The sequence below is a fragment of the Leguminivora glycinivorella genome, chromosome 3 (genome assembly GCF_023078275.1).
Source record: "Leguminivora glycinivorella isolate SPB_JAAS2020 chromosome 3, LegGlyc_1.1, whole genome shotgun sequence".
In the NCBI taxonomy this organism is placed as follows: Eukaryota; Metazoa; Arthropoda; class Insecta; order Lepidoptera; family Tortricidae; genus Leguminivora; species Leguminivora glycinivorella.
The window spans coordinates 17,851,511-17,864,690 of NC_062973.1; the positions used below are offsets into that span (position 1 = coordinate 17,851,511).

Sequence of the window (13,180 nt, forward strand, 5' to 3'; positions counted from 1 at the left end):
GATATTTGTTCCTGAGTCATGGATGTTTTCTATGTATATAACTATTTATATATTATATATATCGTTGTCTGAGTACCCACAACACAAGCCTTCTTGAGCTTACCGAGGGCCTCAGTCAATCTGTGTATTAAGAATGTCTTATAATATTTATTATTTATTGATTGATGGCAGTTATGCATGCAAACCCATTTTTTTTTATTACAATTTCACGCAAGACAATAACTATAAATACTTGAATAAAGAAAATCATATTAAAATATAACAAAGAAAATCTAAAGACGTTTATTGTTTACACCTCTTAAATTATTCTACGAGTAAGATAACACGCCCTGAATCGCACCCAACTCTTAGGCCCCTATTATTCCCTCTTCATTTCTCCGCTGTACAGAAATGGCGACCTGCTGGATTAGATACGACACAAAGCGAGGGTCGCAGCCCAATACAACCTTAATTATTTTTTGCTGATGGCATAGTGGGCAGGCTTGGATAGATTATGAGTAATTATTTGATTAAAAGAGTGGAGTTAAGTTTATACTTTGGTGCCGTGACCAGGATTTTATACCAGACTTGTTATTTTCAGAGCACCTTCACATGTTAGCCCAAGAGGCTCTAGATCACGCGGATCTTCCAGTACTGACGTCTACCCTCGGTGCTGCGGCGTTGCTGAGGAACAGTCTCTACTGCTATCTGCAGCATACTGAGGAGATGGGTAGCTCGGAGAGACATGCGACTCTGCAGGTAGGTGATAACTTAAATCTGTGTAAGGGGACCATAATGTATGTACCTAGGTATGTCTATGCTCTGCAGATTTCCTTATATTGACAGCTCAGGCTGAATGATACCTCTAAATATTGGTATGGTGGTACATATATGTAATTCTAATTATCTGCTAAAAATGTTGTGTTATTTTTGTGCGACTCCATCCAAAATTAGACGCATGAAGGTAAATTATGAAGTCGTCTTTCATCCTCGCAGTCATTATAAATAGGTATTATTAAAATAGTATTTCTAAAAAAATCTTCATTGTTGTCTGTAGTTTATGAATACATTTACATTTGAGAGATAACCAGAAAAACCAAATGATAGGCGTAGGTAATAGTACTCTTACAAGTTGCGATCTCCGCAAGTGAATTTCACATTTATTTCACAGGCATGCTACAAACGCTACGCTCACATGGCAGAAGCGGTGGCGGAACGCGTACTGGACTTGCACGCGCGCGTTGTGTCACTATACGTGTTGCAAGACGCGGGTGGTCGCTCCAATGCCACCGAGACTACAGCGAGCGTGCATGGCTGGTGGCTTTATATGAACGGTTGGTAAAGGAATAGGTACCTACTCCAATAATGGTACAAACGCTACGCACACATGGCAGAAGCGGTGGCGGAGCGCGTACTTGACTTGCACGCGCGCGTTGTGTCACTATACGTGTTGCAAGACGCGAGTGGTCGCTCCAATGCCACCGAGACTACGGCGAGCGTGCATGGCTGGCGGCTTTATATGAACGGTTGGTAATAAAGAAATAGGTAGTCCAATAATGGCACAAACACTACGTACACATGGCAGAAGCGGTGGCGGGACGCGTGCTAGACTTGCACGCGCGCGTTGTGTCGCTATATGTGTTGCAAGACGCGGGTGGTCGCACCAATGCCACCGAGACTACAGCGAGCGTGCATGGCTGGTGGCTTTATATGAACGGTTGGTAATAAAGGAATAGGTACTCCAATAATGGCACAAATACTACGTACACATGGCAGAAGCGGTGGCGGAGCGCGTACTGGACTTGCACGCGCGCGTTGTGTCGCTTTATGTGTTGCAAGACGCGGGTGGTCGCTCCAATGCCACCGAGACTACGGCGAAGCTGGTGGCTGTATATGAAAGGTAGGTAATGGTACCTACAAGCGCTATGCACATATGACAGAAGCGGTAGCGGAACGCGTATCACTATCATCATCATCATCATATCAGCCTTTTATCGCCCACTGCTGAGCATAGGCCTCTCTCCTAGTACGCCACTTTTCCCGGTCCTGCGCTAGTCTCATCCAGTTGTGACCCGCTATTTTCCGGATGTCATCGACCCAACGAGCCAACGGATGCCAGGCATTCCTTACATTTGTAAGCGGCCACCAGTCCGTTAATATTTTTGTCCACCTGCCATCACTCTGCCTAGCAACATGTCCCGCCCAACTCCACTTTAGTTTGGTAATAACGAAACCCACGTCTTGCACCTTGGTGCGACGACGGATCTCGGTATTCCTCACTCGATCTTGCATCTTGATACCAATCATGGCGCGCTCCATGGTTATCTGTGCCACTCGAACCATATGCACAGCCTTCTTAGTGAGCGTCCACTGGTGTCACTGTTTCCGGTTCATTGGAACCTAAACTCAAATTACCCTATAGCACAGTACAACATAAAGTCAAAAACACATATTCTCATATAAACATAAATTCAAAATAGCCTAACACCGAAATATCCAAGTCCCAAAACACCCTAAAAGTCTAAATTCAAAACGAACTTATCTCTATTATATACTTATTATCACGATCGCCTACTGTCATAAAAGCAGAAGGCCCAAACAAGCTATTCCCGTAATACACGATTCATGTTCTACACGATTTTCAAAATACAATAGTTTCAAAACAAGCTAGTCTCAAAATATCCTAACGATGAAAGCAATCTAGACGCGACTTTATTGTAAATATAATAAGGGTGTGTCAACTTCAGCTACTGACTGTACTAAGTGTTCTAGAATTAGGAGTGAGCTTTAAAAATTTAGGGTGTTTTGATACTAGCGTGTTTTAAAACTGTTTTATTTTAGAGAATGGTGTATTTTAGAATTAGTCTATTATGGGATTCGTTTGATCCGAATTTTAACTCTTATGACATTTAGGTGATGTGGGAGTAGTACATAATCAAGATAAGTTCGTTTTGTTTTTAGGGTGTTTTGGGACTAAGGTGTTTTGGTGTTAGTTTATATTGAATTTAGGTGTTTACGAGTATATGTATTTTTGACCTTATGTTGTACTGTGCAATAGGGTAATTTGAGTTTAGGTTCAAGTGAACCGGAAACGTGTCACTATGGAAGCGGGCGGTCGCGCAAATATCAGACTCATTACCAGAGCCCGGAAAATCCATAGCAAAACAAAAGACTGTCGCAATCAAACTAGGGTGAGAAACATTTTTTTATCGATATCGAGTAAGTTTTGTCTAAAAAAAATCATACCGATATGTTATTACGTACGTACGTTATTTTATAATTATTAGAACAGTTACAATGTTCAACTTTGTCTATTACGGAATCATTCCTCATTCTGGACACTGTTAGTTGTTACGTAAACTGGAGTAAACTTTTACCGGTGATACGCAAATTTGAAGCCGTACTGGACCGAAATCCTGATTATGACCATTTACGAGAAATATCCGAAAATCTTACCCGACCCGACCATCATACCAATTACAATGAGTTTTATAAATTTGCTCCCTTGACGTCGAGTGAAGTCGAACGTTCATTTAGTATACATAAATGGGTTTACAGTGATAAACGAAACAGTCTTCTCCCAGAGATTGTTGAAAAATTAATGATTATATACTCCTATTACTATAACAAACCCAATAAGATGTCAAGTGCTGCTGTGTGTACTGACGTGGATTTCGAGGAAGAAATTTCATCTGTACCTGTATAATTATTTATAAAAATTTTTTTTTTCATTTGGTGGGCCATTTTCTTCTCATATTTAGAACTATCGATATCGATAAAAAAATGTTTCTCACCCTAGTTTGATTGCGACAGTCTTTTGTTTTGCTATGGATTTTCCGGGCTCTGCTCATTACCTTACACCTTACCTTAATTAGCCTTTCGCTACTAGTCACCCATAGATTATTTCTGTTACAGGTAGCCGCAAGGATTTATGGGACACGGTGCCACCACGAATGGCACAAAGAATATTCGCTGGAATGCTGAACGAGACTTTGACTATTCTAACCGTTCGTTATTGCCAGGTAAGAATGAACACCATTTTTTTTTGGCTCTATAAAAAATTTATGTTCCTATTATACCACCTAAGTTTACTCGTCTATAGTTTAATACAAAGACATATGTAACTCCGTATAGACAGCTACAGTCTAAGAAAAAAACGTACCTCAAAACCATGTAGAAATAGGTACGGTGGCCTAGATGGCGTTACACCTTTGGGGGACGCTCGGCTAGATGGCGCTGATATTAATATTTGACATTTTAACACATATCAAGCTTATATGGGTCAAATTGTCAAAACTGAGGTTTAAAAGTTTTAAGCTTGTGTCAAGAGATGGCAGTCTATGCACTTTGATTACATATTTTACTTGCACAGTAACTCCTTGATCCTCTTTGGCTTAATATAATTACCAAAAAAGCCAAGAGGCCAAGAGCCAAGAGTAGGCCCATTTATAAAAAAAAAAACAAAAAAAAAAATATGTTCCAGACTAACACCACAGAAGCAAGTACTCCAACCCTCATAAACGACATCCTCAACATCCTGCTCTGCGTAGCCCAACTGCTGCCTTCCATCTGCTCCAACGGCCTCGACTTGGCTGGACTTGATGTCAAGCAACAAACCAGGGATGTACGGGACGTGCATGCCAAATGCAATGAGCTGTTCAAGTGTATGGTTTATCGTGGGGCTGAGCTGCATTTCATATATCAGGTACGTAATCTTGTGTATTTTCAAATTTGTCTCACCAACACAACAGAAGTAAGTACTCCGATCCTCATAAACTATGTCCTCAACATCTTGCTCTGCTTAGCCTATGGCCTTGACTTGGCCGGACTAGATGTTTTGACGACCTGAACTTCTTCTGACTTCTTCTGACTGTGAACCTGCCTGCTACGCCGCGGTCCCGGGTTCGAATCCCGGTAAGGGCATTTATTTGTGTGATGAGCACAGATATTTGTTCCTGAGTCATGGATGTTTTCTATGTATATAAGTATTTACCCACAACACAAGCCTTCTTGAGCTTACCGTGGGCCTCAGTCAATCTGTGTAAGAATGTCCTATAATATTTATTATTTATTTATTATGTTAAGCAACAAACCAGGGATGTAGAGGACGTGCATGCCAAATACAATGAACTGTTCAAGTGCATAGTGTATTGAGGGGCTGAACTGCATTTCATACATCTGTTGGGTGAATATGTAATTTATCCAACGGTCTAACCATCAAGAAGTTTACTCTTCGATTATCAAAACGTCATCTGCAATATGTTTCACTACCACAACTACCGGCCTAGCCGAAATGACAATCGCTGACGCTAGGTGGGGTTCGATACGCAGTCTGGCTCTGTCGCGCCACTACAAAAGAACAACAGGGAGAACTATCTACGATACGATACGAAATGGTTGGGTTGACATGCATAATCTAAGCGAGTAGGTATTATGACTACAAGACCGAACATTTTTCATCAGTCACGTGAACTGTCCTTGGTCTTGAAAATGATATGCAAGTCTTCTTTGTTCTTAATACTCCCTGAGACAACACCACCTTTACCTGGATTTTACTGAATTACTTATTAGAGTACTAAAGACTCATGCGGTAGAATAATTACGTAAGCGCATCGACGCTATGATTCAATAGTAACAAAATACATATATTTTCAGGCCTTCAAAGAGCAACCAGACACCCCTCCTCCAAAAGACTGCCCGTACCCCTGGTTCACATTCGTGAGCCCACACTTATTCGACAGCTTCGATGATTTTACCACGCAGGATCTACCGTTGAAGACTGCTATAGGCCTGGAGCTGATAGTGCTTTTGGCCCAGCCGCAACCTTCTTGGGCGTCACTGGTTAAGGTATAACCCCTAACAATTTATTTTAAGAGGCCTTATTCCTAAAGACGAGCGTTTTTTGCAAAATAGAACCTTTTTCATTCAAAATTATAAAGAAACTATAAATGATTATTAAAAAAATGATAATGTTCCTAAAAGTACATATCTTAAGCTAGAAAATCAATTGGTACTACTTTAAAATATGTCTTTTTATACTTCCGAAAAATCAGTTTTTTCGGAAGACGTTTTCAAATTTCGTAGTGGGATAGCTCGTTTAGAATCGTGATTGTGCTGTTAAAAATGTTATTTGGGGTAATAAATGATCACAATCCTATTTGTTATATCCTGTACGAGTTAGCTACTACTTTGACATTTTAAGATTTACTTGAAATGGTGGATAAATAACCTTCCGTATCCTCCCCATTTTTTCGATAAAAAGAGGTTTACATTATGTATTTTTCCTGCGATTCCTACATTTTTTGTAACTCTTAAATAATATTATCCTAAACTAGAACTTCTTATTGACCTATAAGAAAAAAATCATACATATAAGACATACCTTTCTGTCGATAGATATGTTTTTAAAACACCTAAAATTCGAATAAAAGACACTGTGCTAACGCAAGCCCGCTCAGTCTGCGCCGAGCGCTCGAAGACAACGGACCTGCGTTTGATCGTCCGGCGCACCTAGCTTTCGTAAGCAGCTCGATACTTCCGAGAAGTGCCGTAAACTGCGACTAAACAAATCTTGATCCTTTTTACACCTTATGCAATTTTAGCATTCGACATGCTTTTCATTTATGATTTTGGATTTTAAGTTATAGGTACGTGAAGTTTGTTGAGAGTTTGAATTATTATTATATTTTGGGACCAGGATGAGGTTCTGGTTCTCATGATGATGGAGTCAGGCAGGAGATGTTCAACAGAACTGCTATTCTCCTCATCATAACCCCATCATGTTTGGGCTCATTAGATTTGGGCTGACGAGCACCATCGAACTAGATGAGGTCCAGGGTCTCATGATGGAGTCAGGAGGTGGTCAACAGAACTGCTATTCTCCTCATCATAACCCCATCATGTTTGGGCTCATTAGATTTGGGCTGACGAGCACCATCGAACTAGATGAGGTCCAAGGTCTCATGACGGGGTCAGGAGGTGGCCAACAGAACTGCTATTCTCCTTATCATAACCCCATCATGTTCGGGCTCATTAGATTTGGGCTGACGAGCACCATCGAACTAGATGAGGTCCAAGGTCTCATGATGGAGTCATGAGGTGGTCAACAGAACTGCTATTCTCCTCATCATAACCCCATCATGTTTGGGCTCATTAGATTTGGGCTGACGAGCACCATCGAACTAGATGAGGTCCAGGGTCTCATGATGGAGTCAGGAGGTGGCCAACAGAACTGCTATTCTCCTCATCATAACCCCATCATGTTTGGGCTCATTATAAATATGTGGAAGGTCGTTAATAATAATAAATGTTTTATTAGGGTACCCCTACATGTAAAGAGGGGGCAGATATTTTTTTTTTATCTACTACTTTTTTTTTATCTGTATTCATATACATTCAATAATTTTTTTTAATCGGTCCAGTAACAACGGAGATATCGAGGAACAAACATAAAAAAATGAAAAAAATAAATAAACATACAGACGAATTGAGAACCTCGCCTCAAATCTCTCAGATTTGAGGCGACGGTTAAAAAGTGACACATCATGAGCAGTTCCAATGCACCAAATGTCACTGTTCTGGACGTAAGTGCATGCTGTTCTTATAAAAATATGAAAGTCACTATAACTGTGATAATTTCCGAAAATATTAATATTATCAAAAAACGATCTTAGTAAACCCTTATTCATTTTTAAATACCTATCCAAAAATATATCACACGTTGGGGTTGGAATGAAAAAAAAAATCAGCCCCCACTTTACATGTAGGGGGGGGTTACCCTAATAAAACATTTTTTTCCATTTTTTATTTTTGCATTTTGTTGACGTGATTGATGTACATATTGTTACTAAATTTCAGCTTTCTAGTGCTTACGGTTACTGAGATTATCCGCGGACGGACAGACGGACGGACGGATGGACAGACAGACATGGCGAAACTATAAGAGTTCCTAGTTGACTACGGAACCCTAAAAACAGAAATCACTATTAAACTATTCTCTAATTTCAAGTTCCTAACTAAAATTTTCCTAATAAAAAAAAAACAAATTGATCCCGCTACAAACTTTCACCCCCTTTTTCCCTCTACTAGGGGTGTAAATTTTCATAATCGATTCTTATCTCTTCGAAATTTTGTTAATGCAATCTATACAAATTTCGACTTTCTAGCTTTCGTAGTTTCGGCTCAGCGGTGTTGGTTGTTGAATCAATCAATTAGGAAACCTGAATTTATATATGTACATGTAGACTAATACTATACTTTTACTACATTCATATACCTTATTTACTACTACCATACCATGAATATGAAATTAAATAAAGAGTCCCCATATAAAATTGAAAATTATGTTATTAGCAATTTAATTCAAAACTATCAAGATTATTCGTGTCTGCGTTGAAACGCGCGTTGAGTTGCCGGTGCTCGCGTACCGAGCGCCAACGCCATCTATCGATGGCCGTTTCGTGAAATTGATGAGCGCTCTAAGGAATAAGGGGTCTTAAGGTATCCCCATGAAGACAGCCTGTACTATGGGTTCACATATGGGTTAAAATAATATGTTTAAAAAATATGAAAAAAATCACAAAAGTAGAACTTTATAAAGACTTTCTAGGAAAATTGTTTTGAACTTGATAGGTTCAGTAGTTTTTGAGAAAAATAGGGAAAACTGCGGAACCCTACACTGAGCGTGGCCCGACACGCTCTTGGCCGGTTTTTCACCTTATTGCTTATGGTTCCATATTATGGTTCAAAAGTTAGAGGGGGGGGGGGACATATTGGGTTGGCACAAAAGTAATGAGACACTTGGTTTACGTTTTATATTTTTTATTATTATTACAATACAAAAAGTGTTGTTTTTTAATATCCAGCAGCGCCATCTACAGTGTATGTTTGAATAAGGAATGCAATGTTCTAAATATAATTTTAAATATGACATGATGTTCATGACATTGTATTCTTGTTGTCTCTCAATAAATCATCTTCGGAGCATTTACACGTATTTGATTAACAATAGGTTATGGGTATATTTTATTGATCAATACGGGGGGTTTAGTCAAGTATTAGATTGCAGTTTACAGTGTATTGTGTTATTTATTTATATTGTGAAGTGATCTGTGACTAATCTCCGGAGATGTCGTCACCAAACTATGTGGCGAATGTGCCCAAGTTACGTGGCCGAGAAAATTATTGTGAGTGGGTTTTCGCAGCAGAGAATTTTCTTATCCTAGAAGGCACGCAGAAGTTTGTTACGCGTAAGCCAGAAGCTACGGGTACAGAAGTTGCAGATGACGAAAAAGCCCGTGCGAAATTGATTTTGACTATCGACCCTTCCTTGTATGTCCATGTAAAAGGTGTCAAAACTACGTTTGAATTGTGGACAAAACTCAAAAGCTTATTTGACGACTCTGGTTTCGCCAGAAGAATTACGTTGTTACGAAATTTAATTTCCATAAGGCTCGAAAATTCAAATTCGATGACAGAATACGTAACAAAAATGGTAGAAAATGGTCAGAAATTAAGTGGCACAGGTTTTGCCATTAGTGATGAGTGGATCGGCTCGCTATTATTAGCAGGTTTGCCTGAGAAATATTCCCCGATGATTATGGCAATAGAGCATTCCGGCATTTCCATCACGACAGACGCCATCAAAACAAAGCTTTTAGACATGGAAGAGAAAAATTCAAATTTGACAGGGAATGGGAACGAGACTGAGAATGCATTCGCGAGTACGTCAAGTTACCAACATAACAAGAAAAACAAAACGAAATTTGTCTGTGGTAAACAGGATGGCGGCGAAATGACAACAAAAGTCAGAAATGTCAAAGTCAATTGTTTCAGATGCAAAGAATCGGGTCATTATAGAAATCAATGCCCGAATTACGAAAAGAATTCAGTTAAAAATAAAACTGGTATACGGAAACAGTCTCATGCATTCAGTGCTGTGTTTTTAAGTGCCGATTTTAAGAAAGACGAGTACTATATTGATAGTGGCGCTAGTACCCATTTAACACCAAACGAATGTTGGGTTATGAATGCATCGTACGAGCCGGCAACTAGTGAAATTATAGTTGCAAATAAGGCATGTTTGCCTGTGTTGTGTACCGGAAACGTACAGATTGCGACTGTGACTCCAGATAGTGAATTCGACATAACAGTTGAAGATGTTCTATGTGTACCGAGTTTAACTACAAACCTTTTATCGGTCAGCCAACTGATAAAGAAAGGGAACAGAGTGGACTTCACTAAAAAGGATTGTAAGATTTACAATAGAAGTGGACAGCATGTTGCTACGGCCGCTCTGACAAATGGCGTTTACAAATTGAATATGCCAGAAGATACGACCAACGTTGCTATGGCAGTGTCTGCCGAGACTTGGCACCGACGTCTCGCACATGTTAATGGCTCCTACATGGCGAAAATGAAGGATGCAGTGCAAGGCTACAGTATTGGCGGCAAGATAGACATCAGTAATTGCAAGGTATGTTGTGAAGGCAAACAGTGCAGACTGCCATTTCCTAATAATTGCAACAGAAGTCAGGATTTATTAAATATTATTCACATGGATATAGCTGGTCCAATGGAAGTAAAATCTCTTGGAGGATCAAGATATTATTTGCTATTTGTGGATGACTATAGTCGTATGGCATTTATTTATTTTTTGAAGGAGAAAAGTCAAGCTCTTGATTGTTTTAAAGAGTTTAAAGCTAGAGTTGAAAATGAACTTGACAAAAAGATTAAGATTATAAGAAGTGATAATGGTCTTGAATTTTGCAGTAAGAAGTTCAACGAGTTCCTGAAGCTAAATGGGATACTGCATCAAAGGACAAATCCTTATACACCCGAACAAGATGGATTATGTGAACGGCAGAATCGCGTGGTCTGTGAGAAAGCTAGATGCTTATTATTTGATGCTGAGCTACCCACAGAGTTCTGGGCAGAAGCGTGTAATTGTGCAGTTTACTTAAGGAACCGGACAATAGCTTCAGGTTTGAACAACAAAACTCCTTTTGAAATGTGGACAGGGACACAGCCAGACCTGAGCCATCTAAGGATTTTCGGCAGTACTGTCATGGTCCACATTCCCAAAGAGAAAAGGTTGAAGTGGCAGAAGAAGTCTAAAGAAGCTATCCTAATGGGTTACCCAGAAGGGGTCAAAGGATATAGACTATTTGATCCAGAAAAGAGAACCTTTTTTACAGCAAGGGATGTTAAAATTATTGAAAATAAAGTGACATATTGTCAAATTGAAGTTCAACCACAGATACAGAAAGCTGAGGTAGGATGTCAAAGTTCAGTGGGGGATGAGAGTCCAGATAATTCCAGAACTTTAACTGATACATCATATGATTCGATCAATCCTAGTGAGTATGAGGATCCAGATACCACAGCGGAAAGTGTTTCAGTTCCGGATAATGTTCCTGCTCCTGAGAGAACCGGGCCAGTCCTGAGAACAGCAGAACAAAGAAAAGCTCCTGAAAGGTATGGAATTTCAAATCTTTGTTCAGATGCTAGCCCGAGGGACGATGCCAGTGGTCTGTCACTATCTGAGGCTTTACGCGGACCAGAGAAAGAGCAATGGAGACAAGCTATGGCAGAAGAGTTGAATAGCTTTGAAGAAAACCAGGCCTGGGAGCTTGTCAGTATTCCAAAAGACTCTAGTGTGGTAAAGTGCAAGTGGGTGCTTAAAAAGAAGTATGATAGTGAGGGCAATGTGCGGTTCAGAGCCAGGTTAGTAGCCAAGGGCTATACTCAGAAGTATGGAGTGGACTATGAGGAAACATTCGCGCCAGTGGTAAGGCATACAACTTTAAGACTTTTATTTGCTCTCTCTGTGCAGTTGAACTTAGATATTTGTCATTTAGATGTGACCACTGCTTTCCTGAACGGCTACCTTGAGGAGGATATTTATATGGAGAAACCAGAAGGTTTTCCTTCGCCTGTAGGTAAAGGGCAGGTACTTAAGTTGAAGCGAGCCATATATGGGCTCAAACAATCCTCAAGAGCGTGGTACAGGAGGGTAGATGATTGTTTAACCGAGCATGGTTATACAAGGTCTAAATTAGAACCTTGTTTATATGTGAAAAACGATAACGGTTTGACTGTAGTAGCTCTATATGTCGATGATTTCTTTGTTTTTTCAAACAACGCTGAAGAAACAAAATGCTTGAAACAGGTACTGTCTTCACAATTTAAATTAAAAGATCTTGGTCAAGTGAAACAGTGTTTAGGCATGAATGTTAGTGTTGATAAAGAAAACAATGTTATAACTTTAGATCAAGAAGATTATGTCGACAAGTTGTTGCATAAGTTCAATATGACAGACTGTAAGACTGTTCAGACTCCTATGGAGGAAAGGTTGAACTTAGATAAGGGTGAGTGCTGTGATACTGAATTACCTTACCAACAACTCATTGGTAGTCTCATGTACTTAGCAGTTTTGACGCGACCCGACATTTCTTTTAGTGTAGGTTATCTGAGCCAGTTTAATAAATGCCATGGTAAAGAACATTGGGCTCATGCTAAACGTGTTTTGCGTTATCTTAAGAAAACAAAACACTATTGCCTCAGGTATAGTAGTGATTCTGATTCAAAGCTTACCGGGTTTGTTGATGCAGACTGGGGCAGTAATGTTCTTGATAGGAGGTCCTATTCAGGATATTGTTTCACTTTGTCGGGAAGTGTAATCTCATGGTGTAGTAAGAAACAGACTAGCGTGTCCTTGAGCAGTTGTGAATCGGAATTCATTAGTATTTCTGAATGTATTAAAGAAGCTATGTACTTACGGTCATTATACCATGAAATTACAAATAAAATTTCATTGATTAGAATATACAATGATAATCAAGGTGCTCTGAAGTTATTGGCCAACCCAGTGTTTCACAATAGGTCGAAACACATTGACATTCGTTATCACTTTAGTAGAGATATAGTTGCTAAAGGTTTAGTAGAAACAAAATACTTATCGACAGCTGAGATGCCAGCCGATTTGCTGACTAAGGGTCTAGGGTTTGTCAAGCACTTTAGATTCCTTGAGAAGTTAGGACTTGTGCCTAAGTAGTAGTAGTAGGTATGTTTAGTTGGTTTTAAACCTGTTTCGCTTAATGCTGATGATGCTGATGGCTATGCTTAGATATAGTGGGGGTGTTGTTTTTTAATATCCAGCAGCGCCATCTACAGTGTATGTTTGAATAAGGAATGCAATGTT

General features: G+C 39.6%; 1 protein-coding gene across 1 annotated transcript in view; it reads left to right on the forward strand.

Annotated features, from left to right (window-relative positions):
• The window catches only part of LOC125242614, a 43,962-nt gene that overhangs the window by 2,840 nt on the left and 27,942 nt on the right, over window positions 1–13,180 (forward strand). Inside the window, exons 4-8 of the mRNA XM_048151417.1 lie at window positions 581–738; window positions 1,151–1,313; window positions 3,895–4,001; window positions 4,463–4,684; window positions 5,635–5,826. Coding sequence (XP_048007374.1) covers window positions 581–738; window positions 1,151–1,313; window positions 3,895–4,001; window positions 4,463–4,684; window positions 5,635–5,826 — 842 coding nt within the window. The remainder of the gene's footprint in view (window positions 1–580; window positions 739–1,150; window positions 1,314–3,894; window positions 4,002–4,462; window positions 4,685–5,634; window positions 5,827–13,180) is intronic.